We start from the raw sequence: 25,289 nt of genomic DNA on the forward strand, positions 1-25,289 counted from the left end.
ACATTTTATATTAAAAGCCTACACGTATATTTGTGATATTAACACTGTGTATGAACACTAATCAACCAATACACATAAGATGTAGACCTACGACAAGTAATCTCACATGGACCTATGACACATGCACCTACCACACGTACTCTGACCAGACACACTTACCACACGCTCTTACAACTCACTCCTTTGACACGTGTTTCTAGAACATGTGTCCTACAACACTCTTAGAGTACATGTTCTGATGGCTACCTCACCTACTACACACGTGCCTATTTCACATGTGTACAACAGCTGCTCTTACAACACATGTTCCAACTACACACTCTTATGACATACACTTCGATGGCATACGCTTCTACAACACGTGCAACTATAACAATTGCAGCTACTACACACACACACACACATGCTCCTACAACATGCAATGCCATCACAAATGGTAAATTATAAAACATCTGAAAACTGACATCAAATGCAAGTAATATGAAATGTATACAGAGCGTATGTGTTTTACTGTTTGTACATTATATGACGAATCCCTCGATGTCGTCTATTCTCCCCCGAAGGGCGACCCTTCCCATAGGGCCAGGGAGGTATGGTTGCTACCCGATAGTCCCTCTGGGGGTGGTACCCTGTGGGAGGTGAAGACTATCGAGCGAGAACACAGTATGTTAATCACCATGCCACCAGGCATTGCTCACCCAACAACATGGATAGGGCCCAAGCACACCCACCCTCTCTGTCTCCGTCTCCTCTTTCTTCTGCTAGTTACCGCATACATAGCTGCCCTTTCTATCAGGTAGGTGATACTGTGATGTGGAAGAGTGAGGAAAGAACGAATATGGATGACTCCAAAAGTACTGACACAATGAAAAGCAGGGCAATGATGAGCCCTATGCAGGACCAAGATAAATATGCTAGGTATCCGAGACTCAAGAGTCAATCTGCCATAAAAACTGACAAAGGACTCTCCTAAGTCAGTCCTGCCCCAGAGGGGAGGCAAAGCCACGCAGAGAGGGCGTGCTGCAGATCCGAATGCCTGAGGGAAGGTGGGGTTTGGGAAGGCGGAGAAGAGCCTGGAGAACCAGACATCCGGTGGCAGGAAGGTAACCATCTGAGTGGTCCAGGCAGCATCCGACGTGCGGTGCAAAACTAGCGTGGCGGAGCCGCAGAGAGAAGACCGCGAGAGAAGCTTACCGGCGTTGCCGAGGACCAGAACCCTCACGGATCAAGTTGGAAGGGACCCAGAGGGGGAGCGGGAAGGCACTGAGAGACCCTAGAGCCTGTGGTTGCAATAAACATTATCAACTTAACAAAACTGTAACTAAAGTTTTTCCAGTATATATATCATCCCAGAAATTCACCAGTTATGGTAAGCAAAGCAACCATAACGCATGCCACCACTGTGGCACTGCTAAGACTAACACCCATGACATCACAAATGTCATTGATGACATCACATATCTGGATCCCTCTTTTTTTTGTTCACCGACATATCTAGACCAGGTGGTTTTCTTCACTGACAGACAGGAACTAAAAATTCAAAAGATAATATATATATTTGTAGACCTTACCCTTCTCATATGTTCTTACACTACTTTTCTTAGGGTTCAGTCACACCATATGATACATATACATAGGGGAAGAAGCAAGGCTGAAACGCAACAATAATTTCTGGGCATGAAGATAATCAGTTAGGTTATGAACACTTTCGGGTAATACTGCTGCTTTTTTGCTTACTGTAATTTCCCTGTATATGCTCATATTTGTATGCGTTGTGGTCTCTTTATGTTTTGTGTGTAGCAGTACAATTATGTATTAAGTGAGGCATTGTTAGCTACTTATTACATGTTTCATGTGCTACGTGACCATGCACTCGCACGCAGCATGACGTTTCTGCGAAGGCGTCCGCATTTCGTAATCGGGTCCATGCTTCGAGGACTGTACCCTTGCACAGCTTCTACACCTATACTTCCTCATTATCCATTAACAATCTAGTACAAAGTACATACTTGGAAGAATGTTAGCAAAACTGCTATTTATCTTAAAAATGGCATCAGCTATTGCCATCCCTCCTACCCAAGTGCCACCAGCTGGAGGACCAAAACAACAAAAATAGCGCAGTACTTCCTAAGACAATGAAGAGGACCAAGAAGATGAGGTAGAGGAAGTGCCTACCTCTAGCACTCAGAGAGAATCATGGGTGTGGCAGTTCTTTACCACTGTTGGGAGTGTACCAAAAACTAAAGCTACCAAAGTGAAATGCACTGAGCGTGTACTCAGTCGCAGACTACCTGGACAGTACTCCTACAGGAGCACCTCCATGCGCTGCCACACCAAATCCCCCCACCGCAATGCTCTCAGAAAGGTTGTTCCTTTCTCAGCAAATAGTAGGCCGTCTTCCTCCACCTCATCTTCTTCAACCAATACTGTAACCACACAGCCTACTTCTGTGGTACACAAAATCCCACCAGCTACCTTGCAAGCAATAGAAGAGGCTGTTGATCCATATCTTTGGAAGACAACAGTCCTCTGTATATACTGCAACACACCACTCTGCAGGGGGAAGCAATTTCGACGTGTGTTTGAAGCTGTAATCAAGGAGCATGAGAAACATTTCCCACTACCTTAGAAGTAACACATGCGCAACATCTTCCCCTGTCCACCTGCCCCTCCATATTAGTGCTTGGTGCCTCTTCCATCATTTCCCTCTTCATCTTACGTTCTAATCTCTCCTGCAAACATTATTATTTATTTTAAAACAACAAAAGAAAGGTCCATTTAGCAACCACCTTCCACCAAAAATAGAACTAAAAGAAAATATCGTATAGACTCCCATCTATTTTACATTTCTCAGTAAAGTACATAGACTCAATAGGTTTTCCAACATTTTCATTAGCATTTTGTGTTATGCTAATGCAAATAATGTGACGTTTATCCCCTGTTCAGGTCCATGGAACGGGGGATGACAGCAGGGCAGCCCACGTTAGTGCCCAAGCGCAGTGTGTCTGTGTACACCCTGATGTCTGCTTCAGCACGTTATACATAAATAAATAACGAGGGCTCCGGACCATTATCCACCATTGCAGCCCTTGCAATGGGGTATAAAGGCCATTAGCACCCCTGGTTGCCAAAGCGGGAACCCAGGATGCTAAAAGAGGTTTCTTCCGACAGGGGGACGCACGTGGCGTCCCCCTGTCGGAAGGAAGTAAAGTCCTTTTCCAAGATGGCCCCATGGAAAGAAAAGGCAGGGCTCCATACAGAGCCCCTCTTCACTTTCCATGGCAGCCTGTAGAACCCTATGACCATATTACCACGAGCACATTTGTTTTCCTTTCAAACCTATCCTACCTTCGAGTAACTTTACCACAAAGCTGGTCCCAGGTGGACATACCCACTATAACAATTTTTCGTTCCTCGCGGTCATGGCCAGTTGCCAGATTGTCCGCGTCATGACCTTAAACCATGACCCAGACAATCTAGCCACAGGTTATACCTCAGTCACCAAAGGTATATATCAATTTTTTATACCTATATTATGACACTTGTCAAAAAATAAAAACACAGGCACATTTGCAAATCATGCTTTCATGTCCTTGCCAATGCTCCTTACACGAGTTTGCTTGAAATCAGCCCACGTTTTATTTTTTCAAAAGTGTCAAAATGTATGTACATACAATAGTCATATAAATTGACAAAATCCATTCAGTCTTTAAACAAACATTGAAGGTTGGGTCTATAATTTTCTCAAAACTTGTGTCCACATTCGTCAAATGGCAACAAAGTTATAAGCCATCTAAAAATGTTGACACCCCCCCTATAATTTTGCCCCCTCTTGAGAAAATCCCACCAAACTTTAGAAAAACATTTATATCTCAATCTAAAGTCTTTTTGCAAACTTGTGTAGCTTCGTCAAATCGCACCATATTTAAATTCCTTTACATTATTTTGGGGTACCCTCTAATTCTGCCCCCTCTTGACAGAATCCCACTTAACTTTGCAAAACCATTCAGAATTAGAATAAAATTGCAAAATTACATGCAATTTCATTGAGTGGCGCCAAAGTTATAAGCCATCCAAAAACTGCTTTTCACCAACCCTGTAATGCAGAAATGGGCACAGATGTGCCAGGACATCTGAAGTGTCCGCGAAAACCACAGGACAGTCCCAGGAGATGTGGAGTGTTTGCAGACTTTCGGGGATTAAAATCACCCATTTTTTCGCTTCTTATGGCCATATCCCATCCCATCCTCATCCCCCTAACCATCTTCCCAGAGATTGATTGTTGAGTTTGATAAGTGCAATGTTGCCTTTTTTTTTTCTCTGCCGCGGTGTCCGGGTGCTCTATGTTCGCAGACTTCACGCCGCCCGATTGGCCAATCAGATGACAGTCTGCAGACAGAACAGGGAAATGGGTCAGCGGAGTGGAGCCAGATATCACCATTTTTTAAAAACTTATGTTCATCCCATTTTAAAGAAATCTATTGGACGGATTTACACCAAATTTAGTAGTGTACGCTTTCGGAACCAAGCTGCCACTCCTGCTGCAAATCTGTCCAGCAGTTTGGGCTGTAGGCGTGAGCAAAGTTTTTTTCCCCATTAGGTCTATGGAAAACAAAAATATTTTGGGACCCCCCCATAACTCCCCCCCCCCCCCTCACGAAACCTCACCAAACTTGGCAAATAAATATCAGAGCGAGCAATATCCTTTTTTTGGCGAGGTTCGTCCGCAAAGGTATAAGCCACCCAAAAAATGTTCTTCCTATGGGTTTAGCAACTTAACCATAACTACTTACCCGCTACCGCAGGCCCAGATATATTTTTCTGCCTAGTTTTCTGTCTCCAACATGAAAAAATGTGTCTGCCTGGATCTGGCTTCCCACCTCTTAGATGGGCTTTACTAAATGTATGAAATGTAAAGCTTGCGCACATGCCACTGTGCTTAAATCTTTTGTACACCCTGTCAGTAAAATTGATTTCAAGATAAAATATTCCATCAATTGTGACACTACTTTTGGTGGTGTATGTTCTCTCAGGTCCCTGCATGAGATGGTACATTGGGAGTACAACATGTAAACTCAAGCTGCGCATTCTTCAACATCTTAGAGCCATCAAGAACTCGGATCCGGCGTATCCAATGGCCAAACACTTCAAACAGAAACAGGGGAATGATTCCAATTTGTTAAAATTCTTTGCAGTGGCAAGCGTGCCCATACATCCCAGAGGCGGTGACCGCGTCTTGAAACTCAGACAACTTGAGACAAGATTTATTTTGGACTTTGACACCAAGTCTCCAAAGGGGCACAATGTGGACGAGGAGTTGTACACCTTTTTGAGGACTTGATTAAGCTTCCCCAGTTTGCATTTGATTTCATCTTGTTCTTACTCATTTTTCTCCCTTTTCTCTTTCTTTTTCTGACTAAGTTCTCATGATTTTTTACTCTGTGCTCCTGTATGGATCTCTTTAGCTTTGGATATGATTTTTACTTTCATCTTATCCTTTTAATATTCTTTATTTTTGCCCACGATCTGGCTGCTTACTATCGCAATCTGTGGGGAATGGTACTTGCCTATGTATATCTATATTCTTTGGATCTTAAGAGGGATTTAATTCTGACTTTTTTTTTTACCTTCTTTCTCTGTTTACTGGTGGTTGGTATCATAGTTTCATCATTTTATGCATTCGACATTGTGTCGTGGCTTTTGATCTTTTGGTTTCTTTTCTATTACATGCTCATTTCCGTTGCCATTGTGGCTTCTGTTTCTCTGGTCTGTCAAAGGTTTTTGCACTTGCACTTCAGACTGGCCCCGTTATTGGCGGCCTTACAAGAGATATTTTTCTTGACTTGTTGCCACTCATGCATTTTAAGTGTGGTAGATCTGTACTTGTATTTGCATTGTATGTCATAATATCATTCATGCACTTTATGCATGGAACGCCTGTATTTGCATTTGCATTATGTGTCATATTTTCTCTCTGCCCTTCTTTTTATGATTTAACTAACGACCATTACGTATACCAGCAGCCATTGTCGGTCCTCATGGTGGCATGTAATTGCCAAACTGCACCTTTAGACAGTTTTTTCTTACAAACCCTGCTAGCATTGAATTCGCAGCGTTGTGCTTCTCCATATACAGGACCATGTATCATTGTTTTACTTCATGGTTGGGTCCTTGCTTTTGACTCTTGATTGTAGGTATTAGTAGATTTTACTTTTACCGGTGGTGATTCTATCCCCACCCCTGCACTAGCACTTTAGTTAACCTCCTCCTTTTTGGTTGTAGTAACTAGTCCACCCTCCTGCTGCTCATCTTAGATTGGGTTTTTTAACATCTGTCTTATGCGCATGCACGCCTCATGTTGGCTATTTTATTATTACTTATAACCCGTTGGTTTTAATATTTTACAATTTTACCATCCATGAACTGTTATTTTATTGTGGAAATACATGCTTTGCCTTATCAAATTTTGCTACAATATTCTCTTTGTATTTGTCATCAATTTTGAGTGTGTACTTTACATTGGCACATTGACAATTTTTCTTGTATTTTTAAACTGGACGGCTCTAATGTTCCTTTTTCAGCCGTATTGTCATTTATATGTACCAGTATTTGTGCACTATGTACTTTAGTATGCGTTTCTTGCTACATTTGGTTTTGGCTTTCATTTGTCAGCATACCTTTCCACTCCATTCCATCATGGCTGCCAGTGTGTTTACTCTACTGTGTGGTCTCTCCTGAGTCAAACAAAGAAGGACCAGCTTTTGTTTGATACTTATGTCAGTCATCCCTCCCTTTCCCCTACGTGATCAAGCGCTCAGTGTAGCGCGAAACGCGTTGTTTGTAGGTCGTGCACCCGGCGTCCTGCCTCTGTCTGTGTTTTCTTATGTTGCTGTCTGTTGTGCATTTCATTTTTTTGTACAACCTTTTTTAATCATTAAAACTTTACATCTGTATTTATTACATGGTGTTTGTTTTGTTATTTTTCTTGGAGTTTGGCATCCGCCATTGGCCCGTGGGAGTGCAGTTCACCCGCTCATCTTTTTTCTTGAGATATATATATATATATATATATATATATATATTCAATAAAAACACTTTGTTAAAGGGACATTTTGGTTACAAGTAAAACCGAAAACCCCCACAAATTCACCAGTTATGTTAACCTAAGTAACCATAACTGGCGCCGCCACCGTGCACTGCTAAGACTAACACCCAGGACATAAAAGATGACATCACAAATGTCATTGATGACATCACATACCTGGGCCACTTGTTTTTGTTCACTGACATATATAGGCCAGGTGGTTTTGTTCAACGACAGTGAGAATATTAAAATTGAAAAGGTGGTGTATAACTAGATGTTAACCTTGTCATATGTTCTTAAAGTACTTTCCTTAGTGTTTGGTCTCAGCTCATGGTGCACATACATGTGGAAATGACCATGCCTCAAACACGCAATTCATTTGTATACATGAAGATAAATGTTATTATCATTTGCTGATGATGCGGTTTCTTTCTTCCTTACTTACTTTAGTTTCCCTGTATGTGCCTCTGGTTTGTATGCATTGTGGTTGTTCATATGTATTGTTTGTACTAGCACAAGTGTTGTAAGTCTTGAATTGTTAGCTAGTTATTACATTACTCAAAACTCTGATAAGGTAGCATTCATTATTGTACTATCCAAAATTACAAGATTCTAAATATTTTACTTCTATGGTGCATGCTGCAGTCATTGCCTATGTTTATATAGGATTAGGTTTCTGTATCAACAACAACACTGCAATACAATGATTTTAGAGGAGTACATTCTTTAACCCTTTAACTGCCATGGGTATTTCCCCCCCAGTGCCAAGGCCTTTTTTGGTGATTTCAGTATGTGGCCATTCAAAGCCACATACATTTTTTGTTACAGGAGATATCTCGGCCAAGTTTGGCTCCTTTTTTTCCCACGTGTAGGTCGTAACGCCACCCAGGACTCCTAGGTTGCTGTAGGGGGGGTGAGAGAAAATAAGCAAAAAGGGCGAAAATGTAGGGTTTTTTCAAAAAATGCCAATAAAATGATGGAAAAAACACAGGCTTCTTTGTACATGTAAGAGCTAGAAACAAATGGTTTGCTGTGCTGAATTCCTCCCCAATTTCCTGGCTTTCAAGAAGAAGGTGAGTGGAAGGGAAAAGAAATTATTTTGATGTAGTTATCAACTGTTTTGTGAGAGGTAGGCGATTTTGGCCATTTTTGCCAATTGAACGTGTATGGACGAGTGGAAGAAAATGGTAGGAAAGCCGAATTGGAGGACAGAAAGGCATAGATTTCTGAAAAGAAGACAAAATTCCAAGTTTAGGAAGGGGTGATTTGCGTAGGTCAGGCAACAACTAGGTAGGAGAAAATGCCATAGATTGGTGGAAAAGCGGGAAAATGACCAAAACAAAAAAAAAGGTATGTGTTGGACATGGTTGGCTTGGTACGGCAATGGCTTCTATGAATTGTGAGAAAAGCAATGCTCCGCTACATTCCCCCCAACTCTTGCTGTTAGGAAAGCACACATTTTTTGTAGTGTTTTACAAAACAAGCAATACCACAAACCAAACACTGAGCCATTTTACACAGGAGTTTTATGCTCAGGGCCTGCACAGACGCGCTTAGCATGTGTAAATCGGGAAAACCAATGTGGTGAGGAACAGCAAGCATACATTATTTGAAAGAGCACAGGCAGACCTTTTCAAGGGTAGGCGACTTGTGCAGGTTACAAAAGTGTATGGTGCTTAAAGCAGCGACTAAATGTAGGTCAGATTTGGGAAATGAAAGGGTTGTGTGACAAGGGGCACCAGCAAATGGGTCAAAACGTTATGAAAACCACACAAACACATATATATATACCTTCCTGCGTTCCCACAGGTGTCCCGATGAAAACGGTACCTCACATGTGTGGATGCACCTACCTGGGCGCCAAGGGGAAAGCCTAAAAGACAGGTAACCCCAAGTCTGTTTCGACACCTGAATTTGAAACTTTCTCCAGACAAGCACAACATACAGATATGGGCCTCGGGTGTCCAAGCCACCAAGGAAAACAGGGAACCCCATGCATTTCCGAAAAGAGGACACCCGTGAGAATCCGCAGAAGTATGATTTGCGCAAACAGACCCAGATTGTATTACCCAGAAGCCCCGGCAAAGTGCAGAATGTGCCAAAAAAGCCAAAATGTTTCACTTTGTCGGGAGTTCTGAGTAAAACATTCTGGTCTGCTTCGCGCAAGTTGCACCTCTGTGGATTCCTACTGGTGCCCTCTTTTCAGAAATGCATGGGGTTGCCAGTTTTCCTTGGTGGCTTGGACACCCTATGCCCAAATCTGTAGGTTATCACCCCAAACCCTCTTGTGGTTACCAGTGGGTTAGCCGTTTTCCTTTGCAGCTAGATTGGTGAACCCACAGATGTGAGGTACAGTTTTCGTTGGGGCACCTGTGGGAACACGGGAAGGTATGACATCTGTTGTTGGCGGCGTGTTTCGGTGGTTGAGCAGAGTGAAATGTCTGGAAATTGTGTATTTTACCCCCAAAATTGGAATTTGCCGGAGGTTCTGGGTAGTAGATTCTGGCCCGATTTGCGCAAGGCAGACCTCTGTGGATTCCCACAGGTGTCCTCTTTTGGGAAATGCATGGGGTTCCCTGTTTTCCTTGCTGGCTTCGACACCCTAGGCCCAAATCTGTAGGTTGCCCACATGAACAAAATGGGCTGTGAAGAAAGGCTGGGGTTACCAGCGGGTTACCCTTTTCCTTTTGTGCCCCCGGTAGGCGCACCCACACATGTGAGGTCCCTTTTCGTCGGGACACCTGTGGGAAAGCGAAAAGGTATGACATCTGTTGTTGGCAACGTGTTTCGGTGAGTGGACACAGGGAAATGTCTCTGAAATTGGCTGGAAATGAAGACAATTCTCAGACATTTCGCTCTGGCCAACACCGAAACACAGCGCCAACAACACATGGCGTACCTTCCCGCGTCCCCACACGTGTCCCGATGAAAACGGTACCTTCCATGTGTGGGTGCACCTACCGGGGGCGCAAAAGGAAAAGGGTAACCCACTGGTAACCCCAAGCCTTTCGACACTGACCATTTTGTTCATGTGGGCAACCTACAGATTTGGGCCTAGGGTGTCGAAGCCAGCAAGGAAAACAGGGAACCCCATGCATTTCCCAAAAAAGGACATCCGTGGGAATCCACACATGGCCAAATTGGAGGGGCGGCCCATCTCATGTAGCCCTCCCCAGGGGTAGATAAGGGCGGAGCTGTCCTGCACTCCTCCCCAGGCTCAGGCGTCCGTTCCTAGGAGCAGATATCCGGTCCCAGGGAGGGATGCATGACATGGTGTTATGCTTGAGCTAAAACATGGCGCTGGTGCGCAGTGCATTCTGGGAGCGCTCAGAGCCATGATGGATATTTACTTCATGCCGCAGTGAAAAGCAGCACTCATTTTGCTAAGAGCTAGATTCACGATGCTGAAGAAAACATGCTTTCCAAACCTGGTATGCAGTCAAGGACATTTCTGCTGGGAAAGCTAACTTTGTTATGTCTTGTTATGAGCTATGGGACTGTTTTTCATGGTGCTTGTTTTTAGAGGAGGGAGGCACTTTGCTCCTTGAGGGTACTGTCGGTTGACCCAGCTGGCAACCAACGGCTGCCCATCAATGCGCAAGTGCGTTGCCAGAAGGTTTGAGAAATCGCCACCCCTTTTGAAGGGTGCATATATGTGGAACCCCGAAGCGGTCAGGTGAGACTTCAGCCGGAGGAGGACGCTTTCGTCCGGCATACCTGTGGGCTGTTGTGCTCGCGGCCTGGCTGTTATCGGGGTCTTCCAGCCGCTTCTGGCGAGATGAGGAATCCAGTTACGCTCACGGTGATGTATTTTCTTTTGAATTCTTTGTTTCTTCTGTGATTTATTTCTATGCTATCACTGGTTGCTTCTAAGCTTTGAATAAATAGCTGTATAAGTGCTCATTATTTTCTAAGAGTGTGTGGTTGCAAGTTATTGCGTCTTCCTGCGTTCAAAGTATTGGCTCCGTAATTGCACTGGTGATTTATGACTGTCCGTGCCCTCTGGGAGAGCAATACACATGGCACCCACTCCATTGCGGATGGGGGGTAATGGTCAACGCCCCATCACATTAGAAAATTCCCAGACCCTTTAGGGTGCCCCACAGCCCCCCCTAAAAAGCGTTCCACCATTTTCACTTTTTTCCTTTGATAACCCAACTCCCCTTGGTGCAGAGAGGCACATTGATGTGCCAATCTGGCCCTGGGGTGCCCAAACCTTACTGCCCCACCCACTGGTGGGCCTGTCCCACCATTTCCGGGGGCCCTCTCCCCCTCACCCCAAATGGGTGGCACCTCATGCAGGTCTCCCTGGGCCTCCTACAAACGGCTGCGTGAGGTACACCCCCCCCTCCATTTGGGGTGGGAGGGGAGAGGGCCACCAAAAATAGTGGGACAGGCCCCCCAGTGGGTGGGGCAGTAAGGTTTGGGCACCCCAGCACCAGATTGGCACACCAATGTGCCCCTCTGCGCCAAGTCAGGTATAGTAAACAAAGAACACAATTCAAAATGGCAGGCTGCCCTTTAGCGGGGGCGGAATGGCCCCCTACACCGCTGTGGAATTTTCTAATGTGAAGGGGGGTGCACCTCTCCACCCCCACACCAATTGGAGGGGCGGCACATCTCATGTAGCCCTCCCCAGGGGCAGATAAGGGGGGGGCTGTCCTGCACTCCTCTCTGGGCTCAGGCGTCCCTTCCTAGGAGCAGATATCTGGTCCCAGGGAGGGCTGCATGACATGGCACCCACTCCATTGCGGGTGTGGGGAGGAGGAGGTCAACGCCCCATGCTATTAGAAAATTCCCCGACCCTTTGGGGTGCCCCACAGCCCCCCTAAAAAGCGTTCCACCATTTTCCATTTGTTTCTTTGTTTACAAAACTTGCCTTGGCGCAGAGGGGCACATTGGTGCGCCAATCTGGCGCCAGGGTGCCCAAACCTTACTGTCCCACCCACTGGGGGGCCTGTCCCCCCATTTATCGGGGCCCTCTCCCCCCTCACCCCAAATGGGTGGCAGGGGCACCTCATGCAGGCCTCCCTGGACCTCCTACAAACGGCTGTGTGGTACACCCCCCTCCATTTGGGGTGGGGGGGGGAGAGGGCCCCCAGAAATGGTGGGGCAGTAAGGTTTGGGCAACCCGGGGCCAGATATGCACATCAATGTGCCTCTCTGCACCAAGGGGAGTTGGGTTACCAAAGGAAAAAATGGAAAATGGTGGAACGCTTTTTAGGGGAGGCTGTGGGGCAACCCAAAGGGTCGGGGAATTTTCAAAATTTTCAAACAGGGTGGGGCGTTGACCACCTCCCCCCCACCCGCAATGGAGTGGGTGCCTTGTCATGCAGCCCTCCCTGGGGCCAGATATCTGCCCCTAGGAAGAGACGCCTGAGCCCAGAGAGGAGTGCAGGACAGCCCCCCCCTTATCTGCCCCTGGAGAGGGCTACATGAAATGGGCCACCCCTCCAATTGGGGTGGGGGTGGTGAGGTGCACCCCCCTTCACATTAGAAAATTCCACAGCGGTGTAGGGGGCCCCTTCGCCCCGCTAAAGGGCAGCCTGCCATTTTGAAGTGTGTTCTTTGTTTACTATACCTGCCTTGGCGCAGAGGGGCACATTGGTGTGCCAAACTGGCGCTGGGGTGCCCTAACCTTACTGCCCCACCCACTGGGGGGCCTGTCCAACCATTTTTGGGAGCCCTCTCCGCCCCCACCCCAAATGGAGGGGCGGTGTACCTCATGCAGCCGTTTGTAGGAGGCCCAGGGAGGCCTGCTTGAGGTGCCCCCGACACCCATTTGGTGTGAGGGTGTTATGATCTCTGCCCCCAGGGGTCTCCACAGCCGTGGCGCCATGCTTTGGGGGCTTCGGGGATAAGGGGTCGCTTACCTAGTAAGCGCCCCCCCCGCTCCCAAAACAGATCCCTGGTGTTCTAGTGCGCATTGCTGCCCGCGGATCGAGCTCTGCGCCCGATCCGCGGGCAGCAATGCTGTCACACAAGGTATCGTTGGAAAGGGAAGGATCTCCCCTTTCCAACGATACCTGCCTCGATCTCCGGCTTGAAATACAGCCGGAGATCGAGGCAGAGTAAGGTGAACACTCACCTTCTGTTTTCACCGCGGCAGCCGAAAATGGCTGCCGAGGTGAATTTACTTTCAATTTCATGTCGGCGTGTGTCACGCACGCCTGCGTGAAATTAAAGGAAATCCAACCCCCAGGCCATGAAGAGGAACCTCCCCCTGACACAGCCCGGGGGTTGGATTACAGAGTGCCTGAAAGGACGAGCTATCTCATCCTTGGCAACAGGGAGGTAATCCCAAGGACGAGATAGCTCGTCCTTGGCAGTAATGAGGTTAATAGATTAAGTAGTTCATGATAGGTCTCCCGATCACCCCTGACATCTTGTTACCAACAATATAAACACAATCCCGTGTAGGGACTTTTCATCAAAATGTATTTCAAATATGATGTCATCAGTGATGTCATCAATGACATTTGTGATGTCATCTTTGATGTCCTGGGTGTTAGTCTTAGCAGTGCTTAGCTTTCTGGGGTTTTTTGGTTTTACTTGCAACTATAACGGCCCCTTTATCAAAGTTTTCTCACTGAATTTCATAGGTTTTTATAAGTGCAACTTAACCATAACGTCCCTTTAACAATGTTTTTTCAGTGAATTTCATGGGTTTTTACCAGTGCATGCTATTTTCCTACAACTTACTAATATCATACTTACCCAATATAGCAATATTTCTGTCCAATTTACAAAGTGTCATCTTAAAACTCTGCCATTTCCCACTTTCTAGAATCATTTTTAACATGTCTATACACATTTTGCAAACTTTTGCAACTGGTTTTGCATTCATAGACGTCTACGAACATCTGACTTCATTGCGAACCTTCCGGACAGTGCCACATGACCATACGGTGGCTCCCAGAACCCGTCCGCACTTCATGATAAGATCAGTGCTTCGCGGACAGTTCGGAACTGCATTTTCTACTGATCTAGGAACTCTAAACTTCAAAATTTCCCTTGCACAGCTCCTACACCATTCCTACTCATTATCCATTAACAATCTAGTACACAGTACATACTTTTAGCAAAACTGCTATTTATCTTAAAATGGCATCAGCTAATGCCATCCCTCCTCCCCAAGAGCCACCACCACTGCAGTAATGAAGGATCATGAGAAACACTGCCCCCTACCTTAGAAATAACACACACGCAACTTTTTCCCCTGTCCACCTGCCCCTCCATATTAGTGTTTGGTGCCTCTTCCCACCTTTTGGTTCAAAACTCTCCTGCCAAAAAAAAAAAGACATCCAAAAACAAAAAGAAATGTTCCTTTAGGAACCACCTTTCACAGTTAAAAAATAGGACTAAAAAACATCTAGACTCCATCTACGTTACATTTCTCAGTGAAGTACATAGACTAAATAAGATTTTCCAACATTTCCATTTGTATTTTGTGTTATGCTAATGGGAATATTGTGGCGTTCGTTCCCTGTTTCAGGGACTGGAATAGTGGATACCAGTACAGCAGCCCAAGTTTTCAACCCAAGAAGCAAGGGTGGATAACGAGGTCTCTATCCCCACATTCCAGCCCCTGTAATGGGGGATGAAGGACATTAGCACCCTAGGTTCCCAAAGCGAGAACCCGGGGTGCTAAAAAAAGGATTTTTCTTCCTAAACCGAGATGGTGTAGGAAGGAAAATTCTTTTCCAAGATGGCCACCATGGAAAGGGAAAGCGGGTTTCCATACAGGGCCCCTATTCACTTTCCATGGCAGCCTGCAGAAGACGAAAAGAGAACCCTATGACTATATTATAACTAGCACATTTTTCTTCCCTTTCGAACATATCACAATTTCGAATAACTTCACCACAAAGCCAGTCCCAGGCGGACATGACCACTTTAGCCCCATGTGTTGTCCCTCGTGGTCATGGCCAGTAGCCAGATTGTCCGGATCATGACCTTATTCCATGACCCAGACAATGTGGCCTCTGCTTATGGCCACAGGCTAGACCTCAGTCACCAAAGGTATATCACTATTTATTGTACCTACATTATGACACTTGTCAAAAAATAAAACACAGACACATTTGCAAAACCCTGCTTTAAGGTCCTTGCCAATGCTCCTTCCACAAGTTTCCTGGAAATCCACCCATGTTTAATTTTTTCAAAAGTGTCAAATGTATGCACATACAAAAGTAATATAACTTAGCCCCCACTTAAAATACACTCAGACTTTACAAAAACATTTATGTCTAGATTTCCAATCTTTTTGCAAACTTTTGTGTAGATTTGTCCAATTACACCACATTTCTAAGGCTTTGCAATATTTTGGGACCCCCTCTAATTTTGCCTCCTCTTGACCAAATCCCACCAAACTTTGCAAACCCATTCAGAATCAGGTTAAGAATATGAATGCAAAATGTCATGAAGTATCATTAAGTGGCACCAAAGTTATAAGCCATGCAAGAACTGCTTTTCACCCACTCTGTAATGCAGAGGTGCCCGTGAACTTCACAGGACTGTTCACGAACATCCGAACTGTTCGCGGACTTTCACGGTGAAAAACATCTGTTTTTTTGCTTCTTACAGTCATATCCCATCCCATCCCATCCTCATCACCGCTCACCTCCCCAGAGATTATTTGATACATTTGACAATTGCAATGTTGTGTTTTTTAATAGGTTATTACTGCGATGTCCGCGGACACCGGCCGATGTCCGTGAATTCAAGATGCCGGGCGCATCGAGAAAATGTGACGCACCTCACGCATCACTCCAACCAATCAGCAAACACGTTGTCTATCCGCGGACATGACATAGGTCCATTGGCCAATCGGTGTCCTGTCCGCAGAGCAGACAGATATCACATTTTTTGGGACCTACTTTTTGGTTGTTTAAAAAAGAAAAAAAAAACTACTGGATGGATTTCCACCAAATTTACAAATACATGCTTTCGGGACCAAGCCGCTGCTCCTGCCGCAAATTTGGTGAAAATCCGTCCAGCGGTTTGGGCTGTAGGCGTGAGCAACGTTTTTTCTCCATTCAGTCTATGGGAAAAAAAGAAATTTTGGGACCTCCCCTATAACTTTGCCCCCCTTGACCAAACCTCACCAAACTTTGCAAGAAAAATTCTGAGTGGGCCATATACTTTTTTTGCAAAGTCTGGTGAGGATTCGTCCAGGGGTGAGCTAAGTTATAAGCCCCCCATAAAGTGCTCTTCCTATGGGTTTAGCAACTTAACCATAACTTACATGGCTGCTACTGCGGCCATATAATAAATATATATATAGTCACTCCAAGATGGCAGACATAGAACACCATCTTCTACAATAGTTAGACATTTTTTATTGCTAATGAGGGGTCTATTTAATCCAGTTTCAGGATGGTGCTCATTTCTCACGAGACATGGAGGAATCACTGTACATGTTGCACCTACAGGTGTAAGAGGTAAGCCCCATGGGAAAACAACACAAAAGTTAGGACATCAATAACGTTTTTTGAAGGAGCATTTACAGGAGGGATTGGGGGGGGGGGGTGTGAGGGGTAAAAGTGTGCTTTAAGAATACACTCACTCTCATTTCAGATGCCAGATGTGGCATAACTGTGATAGGGAGAATGAAGCGTGCACAAACATACTAAGAAACTACATTTAAGAAGAGATAATGTAACAACTTGTTAAATTACATTTGGGATATGTAATGTATCTACAATCACTGATTAAAACTCCAGTTATGTGGAACAGCTTTGTTTCTACCTTCAGACTAGAGTACATCATCAGCAGAAGTGATGCATACAAAAGAACCCGCTCAAACAATACTAGCAGTGAGCGACATATCAGGTCAAAATATACATTTCTGTGCATTTTGGTTGAATGTCTTCATACTGTGTGATAATTTAAGAGAGTGCTAGTTACCGTTTACAATTTGGTGTTAATGCAACTGTTCAACCCGGATTTATTCTACATTGACTTTCTCTTACATTGATTTTCTCTTACATTAAGCGAACGGCACAAGAATGTTGGATAATGCATCAAATTGGCAAATGCATGGAAGTGTAAATGAAAAAAGTAGAACACATTGAGATATAACAGATGTTTAAATCACAACAGTTCATTTTCCTCTGTGTTGTCGGTCTTCTCTTTGTTCTATTGACACAGGAAACGCCATCAACCATGCCATCTGTCTGTTGAACAGTGATTCAATGTTTGTTATTTAGGAAAAATGTTAAGCCTCTCAAAATAAGCCTCTGAAGCAGCCTGCTGGGAAGGGAAATAATTAACTGCCCTCCCCAAGTGAAACAAGCGCCAGGCTAGGGGAAATGAGAGGACAACAAAGACAAGGGATAATGAGATGAGACCAAGCCTAATTAGAACTGTGATTTAATGAATTAATTTTTTCTAGATATAAACACGGTGTGTGTATCAACATACAATGTGGAATTATGTGTTTTGATATGTTGGGATTGTACAACCATTAGAGGTTTTTCTTTGTGCGTTTTCAACCACTGTACAGTAATTAAAGGTTCATACAGAGATTGAACAGTTGTTTGGAGTGTTGGAACTAATGATTCCTATGCATTCAATTGGGACGTGAAAGAGGATCGGTGGTTTAGTTTTTGTGGTTTCAACAGAGACCTTTAATAGGAGAGATCTCGCCTCTTATTCGCAAGACCCAGAGTTAGAGCATTTCAATTATCTAGAGCAAGTGCACACTGTCAGGATCCTGTACAACTTGGTTGTTTGACCTACAAACAGTTCTCTTTTTATACTTAAATCTTGATACTAAATGCGTAGCATTTTTCAACAAGCTACGGACACCCTATTACACGCTCACTGCTACTTTTCTTTTAATCTATGTTCCGTTCTTGAATTTCCCATACATGGAGTAGTGCTGCGGTGATTGATCATTATGATCACACTTATTGTATTCTGGGGGTATGGTTGCAAACTTACCAAATGTATTTCTATACATAAATTATGTTATATACCAAAGACCTACCCAAATCAGGATGACCAGGGATGGCGCCATATGGGATGGGGCACAACTAGAGAGTACTGATAACATATTGGGGGCAGGTGGGAAGCGTTGCCTGTATACAATACTACATTAGAGAAAATGGATCAAAAAAAATCGCAGTGCATTTACTCTGCAATGATTGCTGCATAAAATAACAGGTAAAATTTAGGATGTGGGCAAAACAGGAAAGAAATGGCGAGATGAACTACAGCAAAGTAGGATGTCTCTAATGTCATCTATTAGAGTTCTTCAGTATTACAGTACTTCAGTATTTGAAGACAATCTACAATTGCCCTGAAGCTTCCATTTGTATATGAGCCATTGAAGTGTCTGCTTCTTGGGAAGGGATTTATTGGATGCCTTTAGTGTACTGTTGAAGTCGAATGGTAAATTCAGAGCACAATCAATAGGCACATTACATACCGATGGCAGATAGCAATTGAAGCATGCAAAGATGTTCCTGGACGGCAGAGGCAAAGGTTTTAATAGAGGAGTCATGGTGTGAGGGAAAACATTCATATAAGAAATGAGAAAAATGTGCTTTGAAGCTATATAAACATTTTTAGTTTTTATATTCTTGTATTGAACAGGTTTATAATTCTGAATAATTACATACTTTATGGGTTTAAGACTGATAGAGGAGTCAAAACCTCACTCCAAAGCACTGAAACATACCTTCAGCATTTATGCTCAGCTCAGACTTTCCTATCGAGACAGCATAAGGATCGCTTCCTGCCATTGGCACTAGACAGTCTGTGTATATGTAACCAACCTTCACCATGTTCAGTGTGGAAATAATTAGGTCCACAGCAAGTTGTCCCACATTTCCCACAGACACTGCAGGCTGGAAAGACAGAAAAGGCCAAATATTAAAACATTCTAGACTGCTACTTTGAAGCCAGGAACATTGATAACTGTCCCTCAGGATTGTTCAATAAAACGCAAAAACAGTTTTGTGCTCAAATTTCCCAAAACGTAAAGGAGTAGCAAAGAGTGAAGGGTGAGAAGCAGTGTCCATTTATCTCAAACTACAAGAAAGTTAATTCTATGGTGCTAGACTGGTAGTGCAAATCATTTTTCAATTGGTTTTTGTTTCTTTTTTTTCTTCTTATTATTGCATCATAGGACCTAGATAAATAGGTCTTAACGCAAACAAAATAATAGGTTACAGCCACTTTAAATTAATGTACACATTAAAACATAATAATTCAGACTTATACTCAAAAATGCTCGAATTAAGACACATTCAATTTACTTATAAAACAATACAAAGCCAACAGTGTAGACCTAGAACAGAAACCAGAATGCACCATTTCCCAAAAGGACACCCAAGTTTGTGATCCCAAATAGTTAACATGTTTTCCAAGAAGGTTATTTCCAAGTGAACTTAAAGCTGGACATTTGCAGATCAAGTGCTTGAGGGGCTCTACCGGCCCAGAGCAGTGCCCACATACTGCATTGTTTATACCCATCAGTTTCCATCTAAACCCAACTTCTTTCGTTGGCAGCACATTCAGGCGGAAGCGTACCAAACATCTGGTGCAGCCCCATGCTGGATATAAAAGTAAACGGGGGGATCGGGGGGGAGGGTGGGGGGGGTTCACAGCTTCCTCTTTTCCTATGCATTTCCCCAGACTCTATTTAGCTTATATGACCTAGCTTTATCGCCGGTCTTAACCCCGTCATAGTCTCTAAATTTCTTTCTGGCTTGTGTATCATTAGCACCTAGTTCGTCTAAGCTAGTTGATGCAGCATCAAGAAAATCACAGCTGGACTGAACCAACACACTCTCTCTTAGTGCTCTGGATAAATCCATTTGCTCAAAGTTTGAATATTGCAGTGGGTGGCAGATTTTAGAACACATAAGTGCTCTAATCTAACAAATATTATAATTTAGACCTAATTCATGTCGAATGATGCATATAGAAACTGAGCTTGGTAATCCGAGAAGGTTTCTCCATCAAAATCATAAGTGTCAGTTGATAAAAGATTTCTAGACCATAGTATACCATTGGCACAGCCTTTGCTTCATAACATTTGAGCAAAGGTTTAAGGGAAAATCTTTTTTTTTTGCTTTGCTCTGCCAACTAATTGTTCAATTAGCCGTATTTTATGCTCCCCACCATATATATTGAATCCTAAATATTTTATATGGTCCACTTATTCTATGTTTATTGAATTAAGGTACCAACCAGCACTAAACTTTCTGCGCCCTGCATGGATTACCAGCACTTTTTATTCAAAGGTGTTGATGCTCAGGGCGTTTCTTGTAGTGCAATGACCAAAGGCTACCAATTGATGCTTTGCACTGTGCATGTCAAACGATCTGTGATAACATCTGTTGTCTCAATCTGGGGACATCACATGATGCGACCAAAGGGGTCAAAATGCTTCCCCAATCTAGTGAATAATGTTCCCAGTGGGGCTAGATTGGGGTGGAGAGGGGGTCCCTTGGTCACCCCCACTGCCAAAACTGTCCCTTTAAGAGCTTGGGACTCAGGAAACCACTGCTTGATTTGTAAATAAGTGCCTGGGACAAAATATTGTCAAGCACTCCTGTGACACTGCGGGTGGGCAGGTCCCCACCACTGCTGCCACCACCCAAAGGTGCTCCCCACAGTGTTGACATATTTGGGGTTACACTGTGGTTCACAGATGCACTGAATTTCACCACTTCATAATTAAAGTGAGTCTGAGACAATAGGTGCCGGGGCTAAAAAAAATAAGTGGCAAATCGACCCCACAAATTAAGCACTGCGGGGAATACTACACAAGGGACATCTGTCCTGTGTCTGAGCCCACTCAGTCATCAAGGGCCCAGAAACGCTAGTGCATCTGCAAGCTGTGGCAGGAATCGGAAACACTGAAACACCTGCACAGCTTGCAGAGAAAAGTCTTGCAAGACTGCGGACTGCTCAGTTATTGCCTTAAGCACTTTCTTCACGACGGACCATACGAGTCCCAGTAACTTCACTGAACACAATGATACAACACACCACAAGTCCTGCACACCACAAGTCCTGCACATACCTGCAAACTACAAGGAGTTACATGATGGGTGGGGCGCCAAGTAACCGCGCACTGGAGGGCCCCCTTGACCCTGATGTATGGAAGAAATATAGCATTAAAAATTGGGTTTTCACTTTAAATCGTGCTGAGTACACATCCCTGGAGACCAAGTGAATCACGTACTGCACGAAAATCCAGACTTTGCCTGGCATGTTGACAGACTGTCCCAACCAGAGTCAAAGCAGGGATCCAAGATGGCGAACCTCTCCCGGAGAAGTGGCAGAACATGGGAAGGTGCACCGTAGGAAGAAACTGGTTAAGAACCATATTCAGGTTAGGAGGCACAGCGAGGCACCTGCAAGTTAGGTGAGGACACGGGAGGAGAAAGGGCCTGTTGTGGAGATGGAGTCTTGCACGACACCAGCCAAGCGGCCGTCATGCGAGGGTGAAATGTGCTAAAGCGGAAAGAAGAGCAGCCACAGCACTCCGGCGCTCCTCCTAACATTAAGGCTTACGTTGGAGCACATGCTGAATTGAAGCAACCACCCAGCAGACACTATCAAGGGACATTGTGAGACAGTGCAGAATTTGTGTCTTGTAAAAAGTTATCTGTAACTGAATAATAAACCAGTGAGTTAACTATACTGTGTGCTGGTCGTGTAATACACAACATAATTGGTGACGAGGTGTATGGAGCAGAACCCCACAAGCAAGATGCAGGAAGCAACCCCACCCCCAGCTTTTCTTCAATCTCCTGGTATGCCAACCATTCCGTGGCCCCAGTGGGAGCCGTTACTCACCAGGTATTTGGATGCATTAGGAGGTACAGACTATTTCCCGGCCAGGAAGCGTGCCATGCTGTTGAATGCCATGGGCGTGGAGGGTCAGGGGATATTTTCTGGGCTTAAACCTGATCCATTTGAGGATCAAGAGGACGACGTGTTCAAAAAACATATCGGGCAAAGCCATCAGGCGAATCGTCAAGGGATTCTCCAACAAAGAGACCACTGTTCTACACAGAATAAAATGTTAATGCAGGAAGCAAGAAGCTGCGGGGCCTGTGGCTGCAAATTCAACCCCTAGCAAGTGAAAGCTTGAGCGTGCTGCGACCAGGCGCACGGGTTTGAGCAAGGCTACATGCCGGATCACCCTCCTTAGTATACCTGTGAACCTAATAAGTATGCTGCAGCAGCACCACAGTACCGACACACACAAAGAAGTGAACATTCTGTTAAAAGCTCTGATTTGGAACAAGAAAACCTGGCCACATAAGGTAAAAGGTGAGCATGCATGCAGGGGCAGCACTTGGAGGCTATTTCAAAAAGCAGGAGAGCTGGAAACAAACCAGATCTTCAACAATTCGCATTTGAGCAAGCTGCCGTGCCACACCCCTCAGGGATGACAGCATCTACAGGAGCAATAACTGAGCATCAAACTGTTCGCTTACAAGAAAGGATGGCTAAACTAAACACCAGTCATTCAAAGCTCTCCAATCAGATGTACGGCATTGCTTCATGAATGGATGAAATACAGTACAGGTTATCAGAGCTGACGGGACAAGCTTGCGAGAAAGAACAACGTGTCAGCGCCACTGAAGATTCTGTGCAAGCAACGTCAATTGCTCCACCAGAAGATTGAAGCAGTTATGCAACACTATGCAGAGTAAACTGGAAGATTTGAAGGGACGCCTAAGGAGAAATAACTTACATACACTGGGGTTAAGACAAGGAGCCTAAACGAGGGGGAGAAAGAAAAATTACTTGGAGGAGCTAATCCCCCACCTATTGCCCGTGGCCAGCTAAATGCTCAGTTCATCATAGAGAGGTAACTTGAACCACAACAAAATCTGGGGTCCTTCGCAGGTAAAATTTTATTGAGAAGAATAAATTACTTACCCCTGATAATGTTCTTTCGACAGGATGTTCCTCCCATGTATTCCTCGTCTTTGATGTACTCCAATATCCTGCCTGCAGCTCGGAATGTTTCACAGCAGAGGGTGCTGTACAAACTCATTGCCGACTTAGTGTCCCTCGACCGCCTCGGTCTAGCTAGAGTACGACGTCAGCATCAGTATAAATGGCACACACCATGCCTGTTGCCTCAGTTCATCTTTTCCCTCTCACCAGCACAGCAGTCTCAAAGATGAGAAAGGCGGGAGCATCAACAGAGGAATGTGTAAATCACAGAAATTCTCTCCTGAAAGAGGAGTAGGATGGGAGGGGTGAAGAATACGTAGAAGGAACATCCAGTCGAACAAACAATACCAGGGGTTAGTCATTTGTTCTTCGAATGGATGGTTTCCTCTCATGCAGTCCTAATCTCTGATAGACTCCCATAGCAGTGCCTTGTAAGAGGTAGGAAGGGAGAATTTATTTATTTCAGATTTATGCTGTGCAGAACAGCCTTTCCAAATGTGGTTTCCTGGCCTAATAGGGAATCCAAGCAAAAATGCTTTGTGACCAGGCCTCCAGATAAGTTGCGTATCATCCCCGTTTGCGCATTTAATTATTGCAAATATGGAACATTTCTTGTTGCACTTCGTATTTTTTTTACGCAAGGTTTTCACGGTATTTATTCATAAAAAGCTTCCTATTTCCTCCACTATATGGCACTACAGTCTGCATCATTAAACTCTACAACAGCACACCCGAGTTTCCTTTCGAGTTGGCTGGCATGGTAGGGGAAAGCAGTGTCTTTCATGGCCTTTACTAGGATGGTGGGGGGGTGGGTGGGGACTGCCCCAGCCCTCGCCCTCAGGGGAGGCCTTGCCGCTGGGGTCAGATGCCACTGTGTCAGCCTTGTTGCTGGTGTGTTTCCAGTCCACCGCTGGCCCGTCAGGCTGCACCAGTGGGACCCGATTGCGTGCAGTGCTTATTAGTATATAACACATGCACCCAGAGGAGTGACTGACAGCCCACATCATGTCACTTCGCTCGGTGCATATATTATATACTATAAATCTATAATGCCTGCCCAGTGAGGGTCTTACAGTGTTTTGATATTTTTCAAACACTTACATTCATAGGTGAATGTGTAGTGACAGTTGCACATCTTGCATCCAGGTGTAAAATGTGCGTTTCCCCCTCCAAATATACTCGGCAATGGTGAACGTTGTGCAATATTATACCTCCTAACATATCCTAGCAGTTCATGCACATCTGCATGTGTGATGCAGCTGCTGTTGATAGTGTTCTTTTGTTGGCTCTTGTGCTTATGAATAAGCTGAAAACCTCCTTTTAAATGCTCCCTTTACATCCGGGCAGATGTAATCTGCACTTGGACCCGCTCGACAGCCCCAGCCCGTTATTTAAATGAAAACCCTCCTACATGTTCCCTCCTTCCCCGCCACCTCACACGACTCAATGTAATCTTTTACTTTGTTTGCTCTGCAGATTCACTTGCGCAACCAATACTTAGAGATGGAATCCGAGGTGCCCACCCCACGGCCTAAATAAAAGCATACGATGCATGTGTTCACTCCCAATGTTGGTCCGCTCTCTGCAATGTAGAGTAGAAAGATAGTCTTAACCTTGCTCTGTTAACCCCTCATCTGCAATCTCCACAACCAGCAGCCCCTTCCTCTGAGTATTTCAGCCCCTCTTAACATGTACAGACAATTAGGGCTTGAAAAATGTCAACCATTGCTCCGGTTGGCAACAACACTTGACTTGTATCAATATGCCCTTTGAAGCATTAGGAGAACTGTGTGCTGCTCAGCACAAATTTAATAAAACTATCTTGCATGTCAGCTGCCTGGGATGAGAATGACAAGCCTACTTACCACGACAAAGGTGTTGTGCTTTGCTGTTGGGACCCAAGAAATACAAAACTCCAACCTTCGTAATGAAAACAAATTCCAAATGAGGCATATACTAAAGCAAACTTGATTTGAAAGTAAAGTGACATTTGTTTCTATATTTTCATTTGCAAATTCTTCATCTTTACTGCATAACTCCACAGGTAATTGAGGTCATGGTTATTGGTTTGGAAAGTGAATAAAACGCTTCCGTAGTGGATAGCTTTCGAGTTAAATAATGGCCTCTCACATGGAGTCAGCCTGCACTTTGTGATTTCAAATCCCCAGTAGGCCTGACTTCATATTGAGTACCACTATTTTATTCGGCTTCCGCCATTATAACAAATAACAGTACACAATATTTATAAATGTGCTGCAGTTAAATGAAG

At 44.5% G+C, this 25,289-nt stretch overlaps 1 protein-coding gene across 1 annotated transcript in view; it reads right to left on the reverse strand.

Moving 5' to 3' along the window:
* The window catches only part of PSMG2 (proteasome assembly chaperone 2), a 299,366-nt gene that overhangs the window by 212,867 nt on the left and 61,210 nt on the right, over positions 1 to 25,289 (reverse strand). The window contains exon 2 of the mRNA XM_069620829.1: positions 18,771 to 18,939. Coding sequence (XP_069476930.1) covers positions 18,771 to 18,939 — 169 coding nt within the window. The remainder of the gene's footprint in view (positions 1 to 18,770; positions 18,940 to 25,289) is intronic.

The sequence above is a fragment of the Ambystoma mexicanum genome, chromosome 5q (genome assembly GCF_040938575.1).
Source record: "Ambystoma mexicanum isolate Mex_15411 chromosome 5q, UKY_AmexF1_1, whole genome shotgun sequence".
NCBI lineage: Eukaryota > Metazoa > Chordata > Amphibia > Caudata > Ambystomatidae > Ambystoma > Ambystoma mexicanum.